The 25,131-nt window shown below is 47.1% G+C and overlaps 1 protein-coding gene across 1 annotated transcript in view; it reads left to right on the top strand.

Moving 5' to 3' along the window:
• The first annotated feature begins 854 nt into the window (after window positions 1-854).
• The window catches only part of GLRA1 (glycine receptor alpha 1), a 36,786-nt gene continuing 12,509 nt past the window's right edge, over window positions 855-25,131 (top strand). Inside the window, exons 1-3 of the mRNA XM_035559753.1 lie at window positions 855-910; window positions 17,817-17,947; window positions 20,685-20,752. Coding sequence (XP_035415646.1) covers window positions 855-910; window positions 17,817-17,947; window positions 20,685-20,752 — 255 coding nt within the window. The remainder of the gene's footprint in view (window positions 911-17,816; window positions 17,948-20,684; window positions 20,753-25,131) is intronic.

The raw sequence follows: 25,131 nt of genomic DNA, 5'->3' as shown, positions 1-25,131 counted from the left end.
GCAGGGGGAGAGGGCAGAGGGGAAATGAGATGCATTAGGAGGACACTGAGCCACTTTCTTTCCGAGCGCGATGGGAGTGCTTCCCAAGAAACTTCCCTTTCGCTTCCCTCCGCTCTAGCCCTGAGCAATGGGACACCTTCCCTGCAGCAGCAATAACTTATTTGGGAGGAAAATAACCCAGGAAGCCGGAATCAACAGCAGCCAAACGGCGAGCAGGAAAGCGACACAACCGGGACTGCAGCACGGCTTCACGCTGAAATTCCTGTGGATGTAATTAGGAAGACACCCCGGCTAGCGGCGGAGATTAAAATCCCGGCGTGCCGCGGGTCGCCCCCCTCCCACCCAACCCCACCACCCCGATGGCAACCCGACACCCCCTGCCTCTGCCCCGCTCGCCAGCCTGATGTCCGGAGCGGGATCCCGCTGAAGGGAGGGAGCGGTGCGGGAAGCCCGGCTCCTCCGGCCCCGAGCACCACTGCAGTGGCGGTGGCACAGCGGAGAGGCGGGACGAGCCGAGCCGAGCCACCGCCGTCCTCGGTGCTGAGCGGGGCCAGCCCCGGGCGCTGTCCGTGGTGCTGAACCGGGCCGGCCCCCAGGAGCTGTCCGTGGTGCTGAACCGGGCGCTGTCCGCGGTGCTGAACCGCTCCAGCACCTGGCGCTGTCCGCCGTGCTGAACCGAGCCGCCCCTGGCTCCCCCCAGCCCGAGAAAGGGAGGTTCGCCTCCCCTGCCAATTCTCCCCAAGTGCTGGTTACTTTATTGGCCAAGCCCGCCGGCCCACCCCTCGCGGAGTACAAAAAAAAAAAAAACAACACAACAACAAACAACCAACAACAACGCGGCGAGAGCTGGAAAGATGTGCAACGTCAACGCGCTCGGAGTCTACGTGTGGGAGACGATCGTTTTCTTCAGGTAAGGTTCGGCTTTTCGGGAGTGGGTGAGCAACGGGTTGGGCTGCCGTGCTCATCCGAGCTGGGGGCACAGACCCCTGCGCGGCCCCGGCCCTAGGACAGCGGCGTTCCGCCGTTCTCGAGCTGCTTTTTCGCCTTCGCTCGGTTCCCCGAGCCTGGCTATCTCCCAGCCCCAGTCTCGGGACTTTCCGCGGCTTTGGGAGTTACTCCGTTTAATTAGCACCGCAATCTCGCTAACCGCAGTGCTGAAAACACCGACCCCGGCTGGTTGCAAAGTGACAACTAGTGGCGGCTGGGAATGCTGCACTTGAATTTGCCCGGGTAAATATCCCCAATTCCCCCCTCCCCGTCCTAAGATTGCAGGTTAAGGTGAGTTCTGGAGGAGGCTTTCACTGCTCAGCTCTGTTATCTTGAGAAAGCATGGGCTTCCTTTCCAAGGAGAGCTCACCCTGTCACCGCAGCTTGCTATGCCTACAGCCACTGAATGCAAAGAAATAATCATCTTCCTTCCCCAACTTTGTTTTTCTTTCATGTTGTTTTCAACAACCTTCCCTTATAGAATCTAAATGAAAGGTAGGGGGGACATTGTGAGCTTTTTGCAATTATATCTATTACTGACTAGCTGTAGTTTGACTCTGTTAGATGTGCTCAGTGTTTTATTAAGAGCTAAGGTAGGAGAAGGAGCAGTTTTACTCTTCAAGAATTGTTTGTTCCATCTCTCCTTCCAACGGTTTTATTAAATAAACAAAGGAAAATAATAGAAAGAAGCTGCTCTTCTCTGCCTGCATGAATAATGCAGCCTCCTGTAGCAAGTGATAGGTGCCAGATAGATGGAATTGGAAAAAAAAAAAAGCTTTTATGACCTGAACTCCTCATCAGTCTTAGACTTCATTTCAGTTCCGCTACTCTTCTACGTTTCTGGGTTTTATCAAAGTTTCATGTTTATGTGAAGATGTCATATTGCAGTTGTCATATTGCAGTTTAATGTGAAAAGACAGATGTTATTTACATATACATCACTGGAGTAATACCAGTTTTTTGTTTTTGTATGAATCACTGTAACATACCTGCTGACACTGGACAGAGCTGTCTAGCTAGCAGTCTCTTAAGAACACTAAAGTCTTTCTGGGTATAAAAATCAGGGTCTCTCTACTTTTCTTGCAGTTCCACAGATAAACAAAGACAGCATGACCTCAGAGCACTTAAAAAGGTTTATCTGTTTGGTAAACCATGAAAGAACTTCTGGAAATAACTAATATCTGAAAAGCAATTTACAACACTCAGTATTTCAGAGCCATCCTTTCTTGTCTCTTTCAGGCAGAACTGCACAATATAGCAGGGCAGACTGAAAAGAAGCATATCTATGCACAATAAAACCTCTAGTATAACAAACATTGAAGCAGATAAAAAGCAAGGTTAAACAACACAAATACTCTCAAATACTCTCCAGAAAAGCTTAGAAGACAAAAGGGGGAAAGTGGGGAGGGGTGGGAGGAAGAGTGTATTCCCAGGCATGAGCTTCCTATGGCCATAGTACTAAAGAACCTGAGAGGCTCTCCTCTGAACCACCTGCACAAGTGAAATTGGTACTCACTTGTCTTGTCAATCTTGTTTTATGATGCACACGGTTATGCATCGCACAACACACGAGCACTTACAGATTCTCAGCACATCAATTAAAGTCCAAGGCATGCAAAGCCTCGGTAACACAGTCCCTTCATGTTCTAGTGTAAATGTTTACAATGTTACGAATTATATATACGCATACATACCCAAATACAGCAGATACGTGTATGTCATATTGCATACTAAAGGAAGTCTAGTTTTCTTGAAATTAATATTTAAGAAAATTTGAAAGTGTTTTAATTCAGTTGCAGGGAGATATTGAAACCAATTTGTTCTCTGTACAGCTATCATTTTCTAAACAAGAAACAGTTCAGTAATTCCTGCTCAGAACTGACTCTGAGCAATGTTTTTCTCTTCTTCCCCCCTCTTCATATTATGCCTTCAATTTACTGCATGCCAAAAATCTACCAGCCTTTCTAGTCCAGGAATAGCTTTGCTATTTCAGTTTCACTAAGAGAAGTTTATTCATTAACAGTCATTCATAAACTTAGCGTGCCAATTACTCAAGCACTCAGTCATGCATAATGTTGAAAAAAACCTCAAGCTGATAATCCAATAATCCATAATAGAAGTATACATTGCTTCAAATTACGGGGTGTACCACACTTCATTGTCAGCCTGTTTAAAATATTCTGGAAAGTGAATCTATGTTAGCACATACACTACAAAAAAAAAAAAGAAAAAAAAAAATCCAAAGTCCCAAAGGGAAATTTGGTATAGTCAATATAAAAGTAAGACTAGATCTGTTGGTTAACAAAAACGTCCTTAACCAGCCTTTTAAAAAATAAGACCCTGTGGGAAAGAGTAACAGCTGGTGTGTGAACACAAACATTATGGTATTGCCAATATAATATTTGTTTCTGTTACAGTTGGGATGTTTTAGAAGGAATTTGCCATAAGCAGCTTATTCTGACATGCCTTTTCTTTCTGGAAGAGCATTTCCCTTTTTGCTACCTGCCTTCCTGGACTGCAGTCACTTTGCTGTGACTAAGATGTTTACTGAGAACCTGGGTAGAGGTGGGGATGGAAATTGGGTTGGGGTGGGAAGGTGAAAGGGGTCTTCTGACAGCCAGACTGCTTGACCAATCCTTCCTTACCCATCTCTGTAAAGCAAAATGATATTTCTTGAAAATAATAATGAATTAGACAATATTTACACAGGGTCTTCCATACGCCTTGCTTATATCCATGGAGACACAGATGAATGTTCTCCCAAAGTCTAACTGTATGTTCATAACCCAGCTCAGTTTTGAATTCCTTCATGTAGAGTAAAACACTGCCCCTGCCCTGTGATGATCTTGCCTCAGCTTTTTGTTGTACGATAGCATTTTAATATCTGTGGTGATAAACAAACACCACTGCAGAAGCCTGGGGGTAGGAATGCACCCTGTACAGGTTAGGAAATAAAAGATAGCTTTGAATTGGCACCTTACCCAAGTGGACACTGTCCCGTGAGGCTTTGAAGTGGTCTGGGTCTGATTCTTATCCTAATTACACTTCTGTATGTCAGGAATCACCAGTATGACCTTCACCTAATCAAGATGAGTTGGCCCCTTCTGAGCAGGAATCTGTCAGATTCCAGGCTACTGCTCTGAGCAGTCCACAGCCTGAAAATTGCTACCAGCCTCAGACCCTACTGGATCACGCTAACTGGCTTTTTTCTATTCTCTTCTGTCAGAGACAGACAAAAGCTCTTCAGTTCCAGATTTAAAAAAAAAAAATACCATTGTGAATATGATGTCTCTTAAAACAAGAGACTTTTTTTCCTGAAACAAACTTTTAAGTAAAATAGGTGATTGGAGGGCTCCTGATTTCAGCTCCTTGAAAATACAACAAAACAAAAGGCAGGGGAAGGAAAAGGACAGTAAGCATATGCATCTCCAAACCCTCTGCTATACCTCCGCAGTGCTAAACAGCACTGCAGAGGTACCCCGAGTGAAACACTAACCAGAGACTTCTAGAGTCACAAGCTAAGCAACGTAGCAGGTATTCTCAGCAGATAGAGCGGTTTACTCACGATAACTGAAATCTACCAGAAGTTGTGCCTTATGACCTGTTGTGCCTCTGCTCCGAGGCTGTCAGCTCCTCTGTGAAATACGAATGATTTGGCAAAGCCTTGCACTAGGCAGCTCTGAGGATACTCTTTAGCTTCTTTGGTCTGCAACCTATGATAGGCCCATTAGAGACCCTGCTGACAGCGCTGTCCATTCGAGGTTTGAAAATGTGATGAGGTAGACGATTCTACCTAGAAGCCCTTATAAATCATTCAAAGATAGATTAATTTGTTGTCATCCCACCAGAGGTGCAAAGTGTTTGGGACCCTGCCTTCTGCAGGAATTTTATACACGCTTCCTTCCACCCCTAATAATTCACTCACATCTCAGGCAATTAAGACAAATTAATGTGAAGTAAGTAAAACATTTTCTAACTTGCAATCTAATCTTAACCTTCATCTCTAATAAACTGCCTTAAGCAACTCCAGACCAGCTCTCTGTATAGGCCAGAACAAAAGAAAGGTTCCACACATCCGAACTGAAACCATTTTCCCCCTTTCTGTTGAGTGCAAAGAGCCGGAGAACAATAGGCAAGATGAATAACAAACATTACTAACAAAGCTGCTGTCTCAAATGCACTAACAAAGTGGCCTACATCTCTGAGGACACTGGTGCTTTGCAGGTTTTAGGCTGTCCACCTCTGCTCCCACTGAACGTGACCCTCTTCTGCAGGACCCACTGCCAGAACACACACTTACTCCTCAAATACCCAAAGGAAGCTGCTTCTGGAAAGAGATCAATACATGGCGGGAGTGGTAGGATCCTGCCCCTACATACAGGGGCACTGCATAATACGAGCTTTCTACAAAGACTTCTTTCAAGGAGGAGACTTCAGGTATATGAATTTGGTCATCCCCCCCCTTACTCCTCTCAAGAAGGTATTGGAGACACCTTGCTTGTATGGAGCAAGTCAGCAAAGGGCCTGTTTTAAGTGTCTCAGATTTAATAGCGGAGAATAAAGACTGAAGTTCATTCTGCTACCCACCAAGTGACCCACATTAAGGAGGAAAGCACTTGTAAGCAGCAGCACACTGCAATTCTCCTGTTCTTAGAGAAACACTTCCCTTGGTGACATAAATTTCATAAGCCAACACATCCCCATGAAATGATCTGGGTAGAAAATGATCCCAGTATCTGAATGAGGATGTTAATCAATGTCCAGAATTAAATTACTTCATTATCCCAGTGGCGACCAATGATCATTCATCTGTGATAGAAAACCAGCAGAGAAGTCTGTTCTCATTTCATCCTAGCATGCAGGTGAAAAGGGCTCTCCAAATTTCAGTATTAGGAACAAGATGTCTGACCACCTAATGAATATAATTGCTATTTAGTTACTGATGGAAGACAAGGGTTTTGAGAAACAAATCCTGCTTTAAAATCACAACATCTAAATCAAAAGCACAACATCTAGATATGTCAGATCATCTAAATCTATTCATGGAGTTCCATTCACTCATTTTCTGCAACTCTAGAGCTTCCCTGAGAATGCCAAAGTGACTAGTACTAAGACGACAGAAATCAGAAGGCCCTATATCAGCTTATTTTGTCTGTATCTGCTCTCACTGTTGTGGCACATTAGATCAGGCTCTCACTAATTCCAGTAAATTACCCCTTTGATTGGCTATTGTTACCTTGCATGCTTTCTATTGACCTTTGCCCATCAGCAAAGGTGGAATGACTTCTATTCTTATTGTGTGGTTACACTTCTGCATCCTGCACCTTTCAAGAAAAATGGCTTATCACATTTTGTCATAAACTACAAAAAAATAATTCCAGCAAATCCTCCCCATCATGGCTTGATTCACCAGCTCTAACAAAAAAAAAAATCAGTTGAAATACTTTTGACAACTTCAGTTTGCAGAGAGGGGGGAAGCTCCTAACACCAGGGTCTTGGGATAAATGGAGCACAAAGAAAGCAGCGAGAGAGGCAGGAATTCTTCTTGCTGCTCCGACACGAGGCACTGGAGGGACCAGTAGCAGCCATGAGCAGACACCTCATCACCAGGCTGTCTGGCTGCTGCCTTCTAGACACTTGCACAGCCCAGAAAACAGCAACTTTTGCATTTCACTCAACTTAATAAAGTATTGCTAACTCAGCAGGTCAGTTCTTCTTAAAGGAGAAAAAATCACTTATCTCTTTCCCTCTCCCTTCCCCCAGATTACCTCAAACAATTTACATTTGTATTTACAAGCCAGACAACAGAGAACATTTCCCTTGAGGGAAGAAGGTTTACAACGGTATCTCTCAGCCATGCTCACTGCTGGGTGCAAAATAACAGAGTCCCCTTAACCTCTTGGAAAGCTGCCGGTTTGCTCTGGCTGATCTGGTCCCAGAGCTCGGCATCTTTCGATCCCGGTGGTGTCACAGATCGGGTACACACCTCCGAGGTGCTGCTGAATCTCTGCTGACCCTTCAGGAAACCAACGCTCAGAAAACCAACAAAAGAAATGTGGCTTTTGGGCCCCTCTGTAGGGCCAAAGCCTAGAGAAGGCTTGCAGGGAACAAAAATAGATGGAGACAGATGCGCCCGTCATTTACACGCGCTGAGCACACCCCATTACGCAGACAATTATTTCATCCATATAATGCACCATGGTAAGCTGCTGATCTGGGGACTGCAACACATCTGGCTGGTACATAGACACAGTTGGCATCCTGTAAATACATCTCTGCTGGATTTAAGTGCCAGCTGAGAAAAACAGGAGAAATCTTAATTTACCAAACCCTCATGAAATTTGGATTTTGAGAGGGAGGGGAGGAAACAAAACCAGCACACTTTTGCACCTGCTTTCCTTTTGATTTCTCCCTCTTCATCTTGCCACTGTGGCTCACAGCCCACTAGTGGGGGAAAAAAGAAAAAAAAAAGAAAAAAAGAAATGCCTTAGCAGAGAGCCAGGGAACTCTGTTGTTTTTATCAGCAGCTCATTGTGGGGTGGGTTAAAAAAGGGGAAAGCCTGCCAAGAGGCTGCCAGGATGAGGAGTGCCGCATGCACGGAGCAGCGGGGCTTGCAGTGCCATCAATCATCGCACGCGCTGCCGGCAGATGAAAGCTGCCGCCTGCAGCTCCCCCCACACCTACCCCCAGAGCGATTCCTGCCCCTCCGACCCCAGCCCAGGCTGCGGATCCTGACCCCCAGCCCAGGTGGGATCGGAGCAAATAAGCACATGAATCAACAGACAGCAGCTGTGGTCAGTGGTGGATCGGATCGCTATTGCATCTGTCAGTGGCAAAATGCAGTGAGCCAGGAACCGTGCAGGAAATCCAACAAAATCTATCACTTCTCACCTTTACCCATTTTCCTTTGGATTTTGGTTTGTTCTTCCATTTTGGATGGTGTGAGTAAAAAGATGCTTTGTGCAGAGCCCCAGGGAGCATAGGCACCTCCTCTCTTCACTAACAGAGGAAGGTATAAACCCAAAACCACGTAAGGGTCAGCCGTCATCAGCACTCTTTAACAAATCCTTAGCTCCAAGCATCCTCGTTGGTGCCAAGAACCCCTACACAGGATGGGTAGGGTCCCTTGTTACAGCAGGAGCTGTGCAACACAGGCATTACTGCAGGTGGGAGCAGGAAGGAAGATGCTCTGAATTCCTGGGTGAGGCAGCCTTATCTCCTAACAACTGCAAAGACAGCCTGTGGACAAGAAAGTGACTTTTCACGTTATCTTTACTATCTTGTCTCTCTGGTCACTCCCACTGCTTTTACCTGCTGGAAATGCTGTTGAGCAGGGCTATTGTTCACAAAATATCCCCCCTCACACACAAAGAGATCATTTTCTTGCACCAGAGCTCCGCAGATCTGATCCACAAACCCAAATGTGAGCATCCCACCCCTCCTGCTGCCCTGTGCACCTGAGAATCACAAGCATCCTCCAGCTCCCAGCCCCTTCCATCGCACCCTGACACAAGGCTGGGGGCTCAGAAATCACCTGCTGTCGGTGTGGCTGACAAAACACGAGCCCTGTCAGACCCGACTTGCTCTCCCACATCAGCGTGGGCCCTGCAGCACTGCCAGGACTGAAAACACGGGGTTTTTGTCAGGGAGCTGAGGAGATGGAAGTCAGAGGGCAGCCAGGCAGGGAGGAGAAGAGCTGCCCTCAGCAGGGGTGCCAGAGCTTGGCCATTTGTCCCGAAAGTTACGTCTCTTTATAGTTCATGAATAAGCAGATAAATAACACCAGAAATCAAAGGCAGCACATGGGGAACACTCACCTCCTGCTGCCTTTGTGAGGCAGGGCATTTGCCTCATGTTTGTGTACCCAGACCTACACCAATTAAACCGCACTTTGCCTGCAATGCTGTTGGACACGACGACAACAATTCTATCAGAAAACAACAAAAGTTCTTTTACCACTCATCGCACACAATACAAAATATGCATGTCAGAGAACCCCAGCTTTACAACGGGGCCCACAACTTTCCAGGTAGGTTGTGTGCTAGCTCAGATTCCCTTTGCAAAGGATCCATAGCACAGTTTCAGAAGATAAAAGCCACCACCACTCAGCGCTGGATGTTAAATCCGTTCTAAAAGAGTTCTATTCAAACCACCTGATTCATAAAAAAAAGAATAAAGCACTTGCAATATCCCTACTCACTCTTAACAAGCAGCATAAATCCTTAAACTAAAACTAATTTTTAAAAAGCTGCCGTGGCAAACTATTTGAACTGATGAAAACGCGACTGCTGGTGTGACTGCAGAGCTATAGATAGAAGAGCACCCGCGATTTCTCGTAACTCTGACACTTGTCTGGTCTGTGATCTAAAACCTTCTGACGTCAACAGAGGTTCCCACGGCAGCTCTCCACGCAAACACTAAATCAAGAATGCATCAACGAAGAAAATATTATTACCTAAAATGTGAAACCTTGTCTTGTAAAGACATTTTTCCCCTTTATTTACTGCACTCAGGAAGGTGGTTTATGCATAACTTTAAACATCTGCCTAGTCCCCTTGACTTTAAAGGGAATATTCAGCATGCAGAAAGCTAGACACATGCTTTTGTCTTCGCAAGGTCTTTTTTCATTTGTTTTTCTATGAAAATAGAATTGTCTTTTTTTAAACCCTTCAGTATATGGAAACGCAAGATCCAATGCTGGCATTTGCTGGATTTATTTCACAAATGGTTAAAATCTGAGCATTGACTTGCAATTCTTCACTGTTCATGAACTATGGTTTCTAACCTGTCTCAGTGGTTTCGGATTATAAACCTCTAGAAAGTCACTACTTGTGCTGCAAGAGCTGTAGCCTCTTCTGGAGGAAGGTTTAGTCGAGAATGCCACCAGAAAGAATTCTGGCTTCAAAACTCTGAATTTAACTCGCTTCTCGGGGTGGAGACAAAAAGCGCCTCCATCAAGTAGTATTAAGAAGCAAATGGGCTTAGCTCACAATATCAGGCACTGAAAGCTTTATCTGTAACACACCCAAAGAAATCAAAAGCCGGAATAAGCCTTCCCTCCAGCTCCCTGGGGCATATCTGGAGGCAGCAGGGAGAGCGGTGGCAGTGGCACTGCAGGAGGCACAGCGAGGACAGGAGGGATGCCTGGCAGCGGGAACAGTTTGAACAACGGTCCTGGGAAGAGGAGGGATTGTGCATGCACCCACACATTGTTCTCCTGCAATTTCTTGGTCTCCTTGGGCTCCTCCCCTCCCAGCTACACACAGTGCAGATTTCTTCTGCCCCCTAACCTTTTGCCCAGTCATTTATTATTTCCATATTGCTCTGTCCAGGCAGAGTCAGCAATTGTTCCGAGTGCTGGTGCCTTTCCATAGAGTTAATCAGTGTAATTGGGATGCTTTATAGCTCCAGACAGGATGTTTTGCCATATGGGGTAGGAGCCATGGGCTTCAGGAACATGGCAGTGGAAAATGGAGACATCTGAATGCTGCAGTCTGAAAAGATTTTCTCAGTCCAGCGAAGTTGTGGCAGCTTCCCTGGGCTGGGAATGGTCGCAGAGGGTTAATTCCCCAGGGGCTGTGGAAAAGTGCCTCCCAGCTCCTCTCCTGCTGTACTGCTGGTCCCTGGGGCTGGAAAATGGTGTGCAGGACCTTTAACCCAAAGGATCCCCAAATGCTCTCAAAACTTTAACTGATTACATCCTGCGGCTACTGCAATGCAGTTACTTGTGGTGCAAGAGCTAGAATTGGTTTAAGCAGCTCACAGCAACTGAACACAGCCACCCAGGCCAGAGACAGCAGTATTTACAAGCCTCCTTTTACCTTCCTACCCGCCCCCCCCTCCTCCCCCTGTGAGTAATAGTAATAAAACACAATAAGAATAACTGAGTAGATCACTGCATAGCTTGCTGTCCAGTTCTTCCTCAGGGTGAAAACTCCTTCCTCAAATGTTCTTCAATTCCACATCTCACCAGCCTTGCTGTACACAGCTATCTCCCTATCCTTTCCCAAGGTCCAGCTCTACTCCATGCTCTACTGCTCAAGCTCTCAGATGAGCAACAGCACAACCAAAAACCCTAAGCCAAAACCTAAGTTGTAATTCCTCCCCCCAAAAACCCATCACAAAAATTAACTTCATGAATTCATGCCTGTAATCCGCCCCACATCCACGCTGCATGGTGTAACCTCCTGCAGCTGAGCATGAGCACACAGCGTGCAACAAGCACACCCATACCACTCAGAGCTCCTTCTGCTCTGCACCAGGCCAGGCCAGAAACACGGCACCAGGGCTCCCTTCTCCCCGTGCACCTCCTCTCTGTCCCTCCTGGCCACTTCTGCTGCTGCAGGCGAGGAATTCAGGGACAACGTGACAGAGAAAAACACGCAGAAAATAAGTTTCATCCTTTTTAATTGAATTGTATATCAATATTGATTGTGCTATTCATTTTGATAGTAGATCTAATTATTTTTTTTTTTTTTTTTAAAAAAAGTCTGCTTGCAGTCTCTGCCAAGCATCCCCAGGCCAGCGCCTGGCAGCATTCCCCTCCAGATAACATGCTGACGTGCAGTCAGGAGCAGCAGGCTCGCTGCGGGGTTTGGGACTCTCCCTGTCCCTCCCTGCAGGGAAAGCTCTCATCTGTCTGTCCGTCTGTCTGTCCTCTCCGTGGCTGCTGAGGACAAGATGGAGACAGGCAGCCCCGGAGTCAGGCTGAACAGGGGCTGGGCCATGCTGGGCTCCAGTCTCTGCTGGGGGGGGGGGGGGCTGGGGGGGGGAGCCAGGAGAGCGGAGCAGGGAGCAGGACTGGGAGCACCGGTGGCCACGCTCACGTCTGGCCTCGGCGCGTTCCCACACAGCCCCTTCCCGCGGGAGAGTTGCCATGGGTACCGCAGCTCTGCTAGTTAATCGTGGACAACATGGTGCTTCCCTCTGCCCAAACGGCCGATGTTCTCTTTGCGACCGTGGCTCCTGTCAGAGCCTGCTAGAGTCAATAAAAGTCCCGAATCCCTGGCCCGTGCTGCAGGCGGGGAGGTTGCTGGCCTCCCCGCAGCGCTCCATCCGAGCACCTAGCAGTTCCAGGGCTCAGCAGGCAGGCGCAGGACGGCCCAAATTTTCTTCTAAAGGCTAAATGCATCCAAACCATCAGCAATGTACTTCCCCCCGACACACACCTTTGCCCCCTGGGGTAGTGGGGTGCAGCCTGCTCTTGCGTCTCACAGCCAGCTTCGTCTGCCGTGGCGCAGGGACCGTGCCAAGGTGCAGCAGCAATTCAAGCACAGAGGGAAATTACCCTGCAAAGCGGTTACTGCTCCTGCAATTAAAGCCAGGAGAGAACAGTTTCCACCAGGAGCTCAGCTAGCCAAACTCAGCTATCTTGGCTTGCAGATGGGAGCCACTGCTACTGCTCACATGTGAAGCAGCCAAAAAAAAGGAAAACCAACACAGGCAGCACATGGCTCCTCAGCAGACAGAGGCCTCGTTCCCCCTCCTGGCTGCACAGCTTGGCTGGTGCAGTCTCCCTGTCCCACTTCTCTTTTTCTTCTCTGATGACCGGGCTGGGGACAGCCTCATGCTCAGTGTGAATAAGCTCCCCCTCGTCCTCAGAGGAGCGGGGAGGAAAACCAGACGTTCCCATCCCAGTGCTCAGGATCAAACCAAACACACCCAGGGACAAACTGAGGTGTTCTCCAGCCTCCCGCCTGGGAGGAAGCTTGCGGGGTGCCGGTACCGCAGGCCCAAACAGTGCCAACCTCCGTGCACATCCAGGTGAGCAAGTCAAAGGCCAACTCCGGCCCCTAAGTTACGCAGCTGCATCGCTGGTGGTGCTGTGCATGAGCTATCAAGCTCAGGCAGCAATTTCCTTCTGCTGCATCCCAAACCCCTCCATTCGTGGAAGCAGGGTTTGCCATAACGCTCATATTGTGAAGTGGATATTCCGGACTGAAATTCAGCTGCACTAAGCGAGGTCGGTGGCATCCAGACCTAAACCCAGCTGCAGCGACTAGAGGCACGAGTAGCCCCCATGAGAGCTGTGCTGTGCCCTGAAGGGCCGAGGCCAGGGACAAGCCCAGGGCATGGAAACAAGCTGGAATTTGTCCTCCCCACGTCCCCAGGACCCCACACCATTCGACGCAGGCCTAGCTTCGAAGGCAATGTGGCAAACAGTTATACTGGTCACCTGAGCCTGCCCCAAAGACCTGGTCTGATATTCCCCCTTTAATACCTGTTCACAGAAAACAGCACATCTGAAGGACAAATGCATGAGCCAGCTACCCTGAACATTACTGTCAACACATGACAGCCAAGCTTTCTGGCTTGCTTTATATGGATAGATCAGGTATCTTCCATTTCATCAGCCCGCAGAGAGCCCAACCAGAGGAATAAACCCAGTGCCGGTCTCTTGAGCCACTGACATCGCACCAGCTTCCCTTCACAGGCACCTGATCCTTCCATGCTTTTCAGAGATACACTTCCTCTGCAAACACTCATTTCACAATGTGCTTTTGCGGCCAGACATTCATTTTTCCCCTCTCAGAACTAAAGATTAACAATTAAATTATTTGACAGGGGAATAGAGGCCCAGTGCTAATTAAATTCCTTGGTCTCTCCTCTTTGCAGAGGAAAAAAAAATAGCTCTCAGTATCAGCATTCGACCAGAACAGGGCAGTTTGTGATGTTGGAGTTAATTAAACGGGCAGCCATGGGCACAGCCAAAAAAAAAAAGAAAAAATAATATTTCTCGAAGGCCATACAAAGGTTGTGTGGAAAGAAGGAAACGACCAACTGGGAGCTGGGAACTGAGCAAGCTGGTGTGCCCAGACAGCAGAGGGTTCACCTCCTAAACCAAATACCTGTTTATATTTCATCTGGCTGGCTGAAACAAAACAACGAGACACAAAGCAAAACAGCACTTGCATAGGCTGGGAGAAACCCGTACCGGGTGTCCTGCAAAGCTTGGCTTCTCCGTTTTAAGGAATGGAATTTTTCAGTGGCCTGAGCAGCTGGGCTCTTCGTCTCCACCTGCTCTCACATTCACGTGCCTGCTGGTGGGCCAGAGCTCCCAGGGGCTGGCTGGTGTCTGCTCACACACCAGCGTTAATACCACAGAAGATTATGCTAGTTCAGTCCTTTGATGCAATCCTTCCCGTTGTTGTTACAGTGATGATTGCACGATGGCACTTTCTCAGCCAGATCCACCAGGGATTGCACCAGTGTAAATAACATAATCCGCTGTCTGGCTGCTATTAAAATGCACCAGGACGCTCTCAGCTCAGGCAACACTCTTGTGCCAATGCAAACTACATCCTCTGTGTTTGTTACATGTTTTGCCTCTATTTATTCGGAGAATAAGTTTTCTCCCTGAAAACAACCCACTCTAAAGCTACAGTTCTCTTATCATCAGTATTTTTCAACTCACTTGGTGACTTCCCCCTCCTTGTCTCTGCTGGGCCAGGAGATGAGCAGTCCTGGGGGACTTTCAAGGGTGCTCCTGTATAAAATAACACAGGGAGAAAACCCCAGAAAGCTCCCAAGGGAGCGCACAGTGCACTGGCCAAGATGAGATGATCCTGGATGAGAACAGAAGTTGATAGCTGTTTGGGTGCTGAGCTGGGCTGTTAAGGCAAAGCTTGGTTGTCACACCCAGAGCAAACATCTTAGTGCTGTGTTAGACACAGCCCATCCCTCCAAAGCATGGCAGGGTGGACCAGCCTCCCTGCTGTCCCCAGGGATGCTTTATATTATTATTCTGACCTAGAAAATAGACATACCTGCCTGCTGCCCACAGAGCCTGTTGCTGGAAAGGTTTTGCTGTTTCCTCATCCCCAACTTTCTTGCCAAGTCTCGGGGGGAAGTTGTTACAAGCTAGTTTTAGAAAAATATGTAGTAACCAGGAGGAAAGTCAGGGCTTAATCATTCCTAAGCCACCCAGGTACAACACACAGAAGTCACCAGAGCTCCTAAAACACACACCAGGAGGCATGAAACCATCCTCAGCAGTTTCAGCATAATCCCAAAGGTGCTCAACAGAAGCTGCTCGGGAGGGTGGGCACGAAGCTGCAAAAAGCAGCGGGGCTGTAAGAGGGTGTTCCTCCCCCAGACGCTCACAGACATCATTTTTACTAGCTGTATACTTCCATGTAGGAAGTGAGCCTGTGAAATTTATTCTACTTGCAGCTTCGAAGCAGACAAACAGAAAATGGCATCCAGAAAACACCAGCAGAGTCGCTCTTTGGAAGTAGCGCCAACACATTCAGCATGGGCTCTCCTACAGCACTTACAGGAAAGCTGAAGACCATATCTGTGCCCTTCCACCTCATTTTTAAAGGGAATGCCAGGGGAATTGTAGTTTTTAATTATCTTTTTGCACTTAAAGCTTATTAGATTTGTATTGCCTCCATCTCCTTCCCACCCCCCACTCTTCCACTCCCATACACTTCCTCCAGTCGACAGTTAATGAGAAGAAATCAGCGTATTGCACTTTCTGGCATCTTGCTGCTGAAGTGGCAGGAGTCTTTCGTTACCAAGTCATTTGCTGCTTAATTGAAATCTTTTCTCTGGATTCATTGCCATGCAGACACTCTATTGGAATGCAGCGTTGGAGCCCAGTATTGATTGCCCTCCCACTCCCAGCTTTCCTATTCTGAGTTTGCAAGTCAATTGCACCATGTTGTTTTCCTTCAATAAATAAACAAGTAAATAACTCACCCACTCCACAACCCTATTTACCCCTTCTTAGAGCAGGGGTAGGATGAGACAAGAAGTGCCAAGTGGCTATAGTAAAAGCTAGACCCACATTTTGTCAGCATGAGCGTGCATCAGCTGGTTCTGATAAGGTTCAGGCTGGGAGCAGACTGTGAAGATACAAAGGGTAAATGAAATCCTAGCTTTATGTTCTCACTGGAAATTACCTGGAATTTATCTCCCCTCTGTTGCAGAAATTAAAGATTTTTTTTTGCTGTAAAAAATAAGCTAACAAGCACAGCACCCTAATAGAGTTGCAGCTTGAAGCCAGCCTGCAGTTGTGAGTTTGCAGGGCTGAAAACCAAGGCTTGGCAAGCTGTGACCTGCTAACACCAGAGAGGAGAGTCAATGCAACACGCGTTGTCACTGACTCCTGACTTAGAAATTATGGCACCCAAGACCTTTTCAACCCCACCTGCTTTTAAAGTCCCTGGAGAATTCAGCGCTTCAAAACACTCTTGTCAAGGCCTTGTGCAGATAATGTTTGTCTCCCGAGTCTCAGCTCAAACTTGTTCTGTATCAATAGATCTGAGAGCTGAGTCACATTAATGTTGTGCATGGTAACTATACCCAAATTCTTCCTGGTGGATCTCGTGTCAATGCTGTGTCTCTTCTGAAAGACGCAGGGTTTAACTTCTGCAGAGTCTTCCGCGTCAATGAGAAAATTCAAAATTTCTCAAAATGTTGTTCTCGTGCTGTAAGAAGACTGCACAGCATCATTTGTGACTGCACAGGCAGCCAAACACCTTGTGCCTCTTGTAAACATGCTTAAGCCTCTCAGATGCTCAGCCACAGCAGTTCCTTGCAGTTCCCACACAGCCCTTGTACTCCTAAAGTCAAGAGCTTTGCGAAGGGTGAAGCAACGAACCCCACCTCCTCCTGAGGGCTTTCTTTGCCTTATTACGTATTTGCATTGCAATACTGCCTGGAGGCTCCAGCCAACATCAGGCTTCTGAACCCACAAGCAGAGACTGCTCTTGTCTTCAGCACCTGGCAAGTCACCTATGGTTGTCGCTGGTGGTGGTTGGTTAGTTTTTTGTTTTTTTAAATTATTATTTGTTTGCTTGCTAATCTAGGCAATTTTATACCGCAGTTTCAGCCGGGGATGAGAATCTGTTAACACAGAAACCACATAACCACAGGGCAGGAACTGAACGGTGTCTGCTCCTGTCCTGGAAGTCAAAGCTTCCTGCAAAACTGGGAACAAGCACCCGGTACCAGGGGTCACTTGTTCCTGCACAGATAGCACCATCAGAGGCTTCCTAAGCCAAAGTCACTGCCCTGCAGATCCTGCAGACTCCCACGGACTCAGAAGGCACGTTGCCAACCTTAATCAGGCTGCTGAAGGAGAAGATTTTTGTCTTTTGCAGATCAGTCAGTAGCTTCACTTTTTCTGCCCCACAGGCCATATAGGTTCTCAAAAGATTTTGTTTCCTTTCATCTCAGCCCAACACAAGTCCCATTTCAGGATCACACTCCAGACACCTCGCAGTCCAGAGTCCATGTTGCTGTATCGAGCTCAGCCCCCTGCATTGCAGGTACCAGCAGCAAGCGCTGGTCTGACCAGCGAGCAGGGAGCAAGCACACATCCATCCCCTACAGTCCCAAATGTTCCACAGCAGCTATGGCTTCACATGACATTCATTTAAGCTTCAAATTCCAAATTGCTCTGATCCCACCTGCCTTTTGGTAGATTAGGCTGGGTAACAAATATGCTCCTTGCTATTTGCAGTGTAATTAAGCAGTAATTGCTGTCCAAGGCTAATCTCAGAGTGTATTTTTCCTGCAGAACCCAGCGCCAGAGTTCACATTTGTAATTTAGTGGCATGCCAAGGAGCTGTACCTAAACTCACAAAAGGATTTTCTCCACTCATCATTTCTCTTCCACTTCGGTGGCAGCTGGGATTCTGCATTCAGAGATGTTTGGGCTGGGCAAACAAATTAGCAGAGACCAGCCTCATTAGGAATCCACATGAGTACCCATCCTGCCTCACAGTGGGAATGAGATGTTGATTGCTCTGTTTCTGGACCCCAAACTCTCCCCAGCATGGGATATGAATTAAAATCTCTTCTTTTTCTACTCACACAGCCTGGCAGCCTCCAAAGAAGCTGAAGCAGCAGCACGATCTGCCCCCAAACCCATGTCTCCTTCTGATTTCTTGGATAAGCTGATGGGGAGGACTTCAGGATACGACGCCAGGATCAGGCCAAATTTCAAAGGTATGCAAAAAAAAAAGAAACACTGCTTTTGAGGCTGTTTCCTTTTATGACTGAAGACTGCATGAATACCTCCCTAATTGTACAAGGAATACAAACAATCCTTGTTTTCATATGAAATATGTATGATAATGAGAGATTTGGCACACGGATGCCCTGTAGATGTCTGGAAAGACATCTCATTTCCATTCAGAATGAAAACAACCTTGTACCAACTTCGCATGCAGCCAGCACTTTGACATCGACACAGCGAGGGGTCGGGGATCCCTGCTGGTCACTGATTGGACTGGCAGGAGCTGAACCTCTTGCAGGTTAGGAGGAAAACTTGGATTTTCCCTTACATCGCTGCCCACAGCACCCTCTGGCAGTGGGTAACGCTCCCTCCTTGCGCCCACTGAAGCCCAGAGGAAGCTCTCCCAGCAGCTCGGGAAGGAATTCAGCAGGATGCCAGGGGCAGCTCCAGCCAACCCAGCCCTGTCCCCTCAGCAGAGGTCTCCCAGGCTGGGGCTCAGCACCACTCCATCACAACAGTTTCAGGCCCCTTTCAGCCACTGTGCAGCCTTCTTCAACGCTCATTTCATTCATTTCCTTTGTTTCTTACCAGTGAATCCCCCTCCTCCCTCGCAGAGCCCCTGGCAAGGCTAACACAGGACTCCCAGGAACCATTAATCATGGTGACAGCACCTGCCATCCAGCTTCCTGCAACGAGCCCTGCGCTGGGCTCTTCAACCCAAAGCTGGGGGGGCTGCTCATGCCCTAATAATCAACTAGGCAACACAAAACATTGCCTTTTCATCCGGATCACACAGAGTTAAAAATACCCTGTAAACTGTCCTACTGCTAAATTATGCGCACACACAAAGAAATTAAACTTAAATATTTAATGAAATGTGTACATTATCTTCTTGCTGAAGGCAGCTCTATTGTAATTTTATTCAAGATAATTTAATTTCAGTTTTGTTTCAATGAACTACACCTTCCCCACAGGGCAGTTTTGCTGGCTTAGCCTCCCACACGTAAATCAGGCTCCAATTTATATGGGAGGTACAGGAGGTGCGTTACGGAGCTTGGGGTTGTAGCTCCCAAAGCAAGTCATTGGAATTAACTGGCACTAATTCATAGGGGGCATTTTAATGGCTTAGATCTAAATGAAAATAATACCAAAGACCCCTATCAGATTGATTTGGGGGGAAGGGGAGATTAACAGAAAGAGGACTGCAGCTTTTCCACCCTCAGGGTAAGCTGGGCTGTCCCGAGGGTGCACTGCGCTGAGCCCAGACTCAGCTTCGCTCAGCACACCAGCACAGGGGCAGGATGAGCAGGGCCAAAATCTTCCATGCACGCCAGAGGCACGAGCTCATGCTGTCACCCAGGATGTTAGTGCAGAGTTTTTCTTCTGTGTCCCTTGGGAGGGGAAGCCACATGTACGTAGACTACCTACGTGGTCCACAGAATCCAGAGAAGCATCCTCTTCCTCCCGAGGATTATGGATAGCATAAACCCACTGCTAAACCCTGATCAAATGTGCACTTACAGCTGCTGGATAGACTGCAGCACAGGGGCTGATGAGCTCAGATCTCTGTTACACGGATTTGTTAACACTGGGCCTGCCAGCCACAAGCCTGTGGGATAAGAGGGGAGGGGAACAAAAAGGCACCATTTTGTAGCTGATGTTAGCCCATGCTTGCGCTTACCCATCTGGAGAAGGAGCTGTGCAGACTGAACAGTCTGTGAGCTGCTGCTGAGCTGGCAAGGGGCTGTCTGGAAGCTGGTCAGACAGAAACCTACTCAAATTGCCTGGGATCCGTACCAAGAAAATCCTGGGCCATGGAAAGCACTGCTGTAACATGACTGCAGCCTTACTCCCACAGAGGACAGGCAAAAAGTTTCAGAAGAGTCCAAAGCAGGAGAGGAGGGAAGGGAAGCTGATAGGAGCAAACCAAGCTCCAAACATCCCATTAATTTCCAACACAGGAGGAAGACTGCACTGATTGCAGGCACAAGCTTCTCGTTAAAGCTCCCCCCCCCCAGTATTTCATCTCAAGGCAGCTGCCAGACTGCAGATGTGGCCTCAACAGGCAAGCATCGCTCCCTGAGCAAGGCTGAGCCATCAGGCAGCAATTGAAATGCAGACACTATCCTGGTCCCCATAAGCGTGGAGGAATTATCTAAAAATCCACACTTGCTGTTTCCAGAGATCTATTTCTTCCCAGAAGGATGTCTCAGGGATGATGTGAGATTAATTCCCCTAAAGTTAAAGGGCGACCTTGGTTCCTGAGGTGTCCTCTGCTCTCTGCGCCCTTTTCCACCCCGTGCTGGGCAACACCAGTAGCAGCTCCCTTGGGAGCCCCCAGGGTAGGAGCCCCCTTTCTCTCTCATCTCTCTCCTGGCCCTTTCCATTGCCATCATGTTCAAGGTGAGTTTGGCACCTATACAGCAATGTGGAGATATCTAAAAAGCTACCCTTCCTGGCTGTGATTTATTCTTTTTTATAGAAACAGTTTACAGAAGTGGTATATAAACATTCAGCCAAGCAGAGGAACAGAAGTGAAGCAAGAGTACTGCCTGACATCAAGCTGGCATCAGACCCAAGGCTAGACTAAGCTGGGTCATCCAGACCTCATTCCCATCCTCAGCCCTCAGCTATGCTGTTGTCACAACAGGTTTTAATATTGCAGAATGGAAACATTTTGGCTTATGAGCACACGAAGTACTGTTCCAATCTGTATTTGTCATGCAGGCCCACCAGTGAATGTCAGCTGCAACATTTTCATCAACAGCTTCGGTTCGATTGCAGAAACAACTATGGTAAGTAAAAATCACAGCACAGCTGTTCAGCTACCGGCTCAGCCTCATTGCACCCCCAGCAAATGCAGCAGCCGCCTCTGCTTTAGTGTGACCAGAGGAAAGGATTTGCGTGTTCCCAAGTTTACCTTGGGTTTGAGTAAGTTCATGGCCAACACACAAGACTCTCACTGCATGTAACCTAAGATCACACAGCCTCTATCCATCTGCAATTCTATGAAAATGCCATAAAGGCAAAGTTTAAAGGTCACAAAAGGGAACAAATGAACATTTTCCTAAAGACTTGACAAAGGCTCCAAAGCTCAGAGACATTTGCAGCTGCTTTGTATTAAGTGCATTTAGATAAGCGTTGATTGAAACCTCTTAAGTGAAGGGAAGCCAGCTGAATTCAAATCCAGTCTGCACCAGATTTCATGTTCCCAAAGATCAGAAATGGGTTTTCTGGAAGATGTTAAAAAAATCATTACCTAACAAAAAAAAAAATCAATATTTGCAAGTTAAGGCCAACTTCAGACAAAATTAGTGAACATGGCTAAAGGCTGGATCTAACTGGCAGGGCACTAGGAGGAGAGAATCGGGAGAGCAGGAGATAATTGCTCTATCTAAAACCTATTAAAGATTGGTTGTGACATGATCAGTGAACAGCAAAGGAAAGCTCTGGAGGTGCAGTGCTTTACCTCCATGCTAATTAAGGATAATCCAGAAATATGGTGTTGAATTACTCTGGTAATTCTTTTTCTAGAAAGATGGTGAATGAAGGTTACAAGATTCCAGCTTCAGGTGTTTTGTGCATTCAGCCAGGATGTCATAGACTTGATGTATGGGTTGCACCCAGCAACTTCAATGAGTTTCTTGTCATGCACACCGCTGTCAGAGGAGATCAGCAGCCATATACCTACGGTTATAAGTCCCTTCTAACACTACTCCTCATACCTTGCTTCTGGAAGTGCTTGGGGTGGGGGGTTATTCAGTTCCAGTAGTAGAAAATGGCTGCAACTCTGTCCAAGCACAAAAATATATTTCACAGTTGGATTGCAGAATTTGTCTGAGTTTATAGATGAGAAGTGCATTCATGGATTCATTTGTATATAGTGTAAAAGAGAGAGCTAGAACTGAAATACACATCTGTTCCTAATGTACTGTTTTATTGGACACCTCCTATGGTGTTACAGGCAATCCTACAAAAATTCAGCAGACAAGATCCACAGCCTGCAAAAGAGAGGGGCAGGCCCACAAGGGATCCCTATGCAACATACAGAGCATGTTACACAGTGACATGTTTTTCAAAATATGCCCTATACCACAAGATGCATCATAGGAACACGCCACAGGATCCCAGTAAACAGAATGCTCCATAAAATTAGCATAGACTAGCACAAGAGCAAGAAATGTAGCTCACCTCCAAGACATGCTGCAGGGACTTGCTATCCTCTCCAGATGCCCCCCATTACATATTCTATCTTTCATTTAAAAAAAAGAATAAATTCCCATGGGAACCCAAGAACACCCTCTAGGCACATTGCTTTGTCTAGAAATACCCTAGCCAGCTCTGACAAGCTACTCCAGATGTCAGGCTGACACAGCATTGCACACAACCTAATATAACGTGCTTCTTTGGGGACTGCGTTTCTGCTTGTAAATGCTGACAAAGACACAGGCAACACAGATACTGAAGCATTTAAAAAGGAGAACCCAGTAAGCGAGAGCAGTCTGTGGGACAGGCTAATTTGGGATTTACTCTGCAGAGAAGCCGGGCTCTCTTTGCAGCAGGTCAAACAGGCAGTGTCAGCTCCCCAACAGTTTCTGGGAAGGAAAGAAGGTCCTGTTGTGGAAGGATTTTGACACTACGACCTGACTACTTTCAATTGGAACAAGTGATCTAATTATGTTGAGGGAGAAAGGTTTGAGTGCAGCAGAGGTGATTCAGCCTTTCACCACATGGCCAAGAAGGCCATAGTCCATCACTGACCCACAGGACTGATTACCATAATGCTCCACCAGCTGCTTCACCGGCCACGAGAGAGAACAACACTGTGGTGTAAATCACAGCCATTAGGCACCCAAAGCCTGACCACATTCAGGTCCTGGAGTACTGCAGAATCCTGCAGTTGGTAACTATTTCACTAGCAGCCAAAGGAAGAGAGATAACAGATTTTTATAGACACTAAAAGTGCAATTAGAAAAGTTTTTAAAAATATAACTGCAATGGGACTGTTAGTTTGTACAGAAGACACCACCGACATTTGAGTTTACGTTGACTGCATCTCACAAATCAGCATAAATCATGAGGTCACCATGCAGAGGACTGGAGTTGAAGGTTCACTTACAGCTTGAGGTATCATGGCAGGAAGAGTGTAAAATACTGGAAAAGAGAATGAAACAAATAGTTGATACAGTCACTGAGGTCTACAGACCTCAGAAAAGAGGGAGAGTTAGTGCTGAGAGAAGGCACAGACCTCACAGAGCAGGCAGAAAGCTGGCATCTCTGCCACAAAAAGTTCAGAAGGAGCAAGGCAAGCAGCGGAGGCCTGAAAACTCTGGCAGGGAGAGGGGCAAAAAATAAACACATCAAATAAAAATAAAAGAGACAGTGATCCTCCAAACTGAATTCCCTAAAGCAGGGATGAATTAAGGTGAGGAAAGTCAACTCCTTTCAGCATCCTGCAGAGCTAGAGACCCATCATAAAAGCCTTTAGTGGTGCCCATAATTAATGGGACATTTATATTAGATTGTGGTTCGTATAGTACACTCATCAACCTTGCTTGTAGTTAACTCTAAGGACAAGGGAACACACAGTTGGGAACATCCTTGTGAACCCAACAAGTGCCTCAAGAGGAGACACTACCAGCCAGACAGGTTCAGACAGCCTCCTTCTGTCCCAAAACATTACTACAAGAGCGCATCCAACAGCAGAGGAGTCCAGATGACAAACATGATGCATCCGCTCTACTGTCTTACTTTTATTAAAGAGTTAAACAGAAAACTCACAAGCTGTTAAATCCCTGCTTTGCTCTTTAAAAAAGAAAACAAACACACACTCGCCCCCCAGCCTTATCAGAGTAGGAAACTATAGCAAAGCTACAAATACTTCATTCGAAGTGAAATAGAGATCAAGCACCTAGGGAATGCAGTCCTGTTCTTCAGTGAATAAACTGAATCTCCTAGCGTGAGACAATGCTAGGATTATCTGAGTACTTCATCTAACAAACTCCCTGCTATAACAAAACTCTCGGAATAAAGTGAGGCCCTTGATCTCTCTTCCTGTAGAAGCTCAGTTTTGTTTATTGATATCTAACTGGCTTAGGCAGCTGGGAGCATTTTGTATACAGCAAAGGAGGAATATTCTTGAATATCATCACCTAAAGTTGCCAGGAACTTGACTCAGCGCTCAAGGTGACCTGTCCCAATCCCGTATTTTTAAAGGGCTCACAAGCAGCAAACAAGTCTAAGATAGAGAACTACAAAGCTACTAGTACAGGCTCCCCCAGACACAGGGATATGTGCAAATTTATCCCCACTGATTCCATGCCATTGTCATGCCAGCTGAAAAAAGCAAACCAAATGTAACCTTCCCGACAGCTGCAGCACAGTCACATTTGCTCTCCCAGCACCTCCTAAGGAGAGGAGAAGCTAGAGGCTGCAACTGTCCAAATACAAAATACTTGCTTATAGACATCTGTGCAAGAGTTTTCCAATCAGATAGCAAACCATTCCTGCAAAACAGACTGAGCAATTCACTCCAGCCTCACAAGCCACAGCACAGCAAGTAGCAGACGTAACTGATGCAGTATACAGGTCATGCATTTAATACAGGGCCCACTCACCCCAAGATCAGCAGAAGTTATGAATACCAGCACCCAAAGCCTGCAACAAAAGACCCCAGGCACCTACCTTCCTCAAGCAGCATGCTTCCTCCCCAGGCCAAGAGAAGCCTGCGTGCCAGGCCTCAAATAGGCAGACTGGCTACAGCTGAGGTGAGGTTACAGGTCCCTTATTAACCCTAACAAGGGTTGCTCCTGCATGTGTCTGTAATCAGTTGGTGGCAGAGTTCCCCTGTGGGGTGATAACCTGTGCCCAAGCCAGGAATTAAAAGTAAAAACCTTTGTTTGATCTCTTTCTAGAGAATGAACTCAGTGTGAATACAGGCCCTTGTGCTCTGCCACCCAGGTGGGATCCCCACCTGAGGGAGGCCACTTTCTGCTTTCTTTCTTCCATCAGCAAAATGTGAAGGCTTTCACCCCCTGTACATTGTGGAGACAGCTCTTAGGGAACTGCTGAGGCAGGGACTGAAGCCTTTTGGGTTTCCTGGCAGCCTCTCTCCACTTTCTTCACAGTCCTACCCCAGCCTGCCACTGCTTTCATCACCACACTGCTCATCGGG

The sequence above is a fragment of the Cygnus atratus genome, chromosome 14, assembly GCF_013377495.2.
Source record: "Cygnus atratus isolate AKBS03 ecotype Queensland, Australia chromosome 14, CAtr_DNAZoo_HiC_assembly, whole genome shotgun sequence".
Taxonomy (NCBI): domain Eukaryota; kingdom Metazoa; phylum Chordata; class Aves; order Anseriformes; family Anatidae; genus Cygnus; species Cygnus atratus.
The sequence above is the reverse complement of the archived record's forward strand: the minus strand, read 5'-3'. Positions and strand labels throughout refer to the sequence as shown.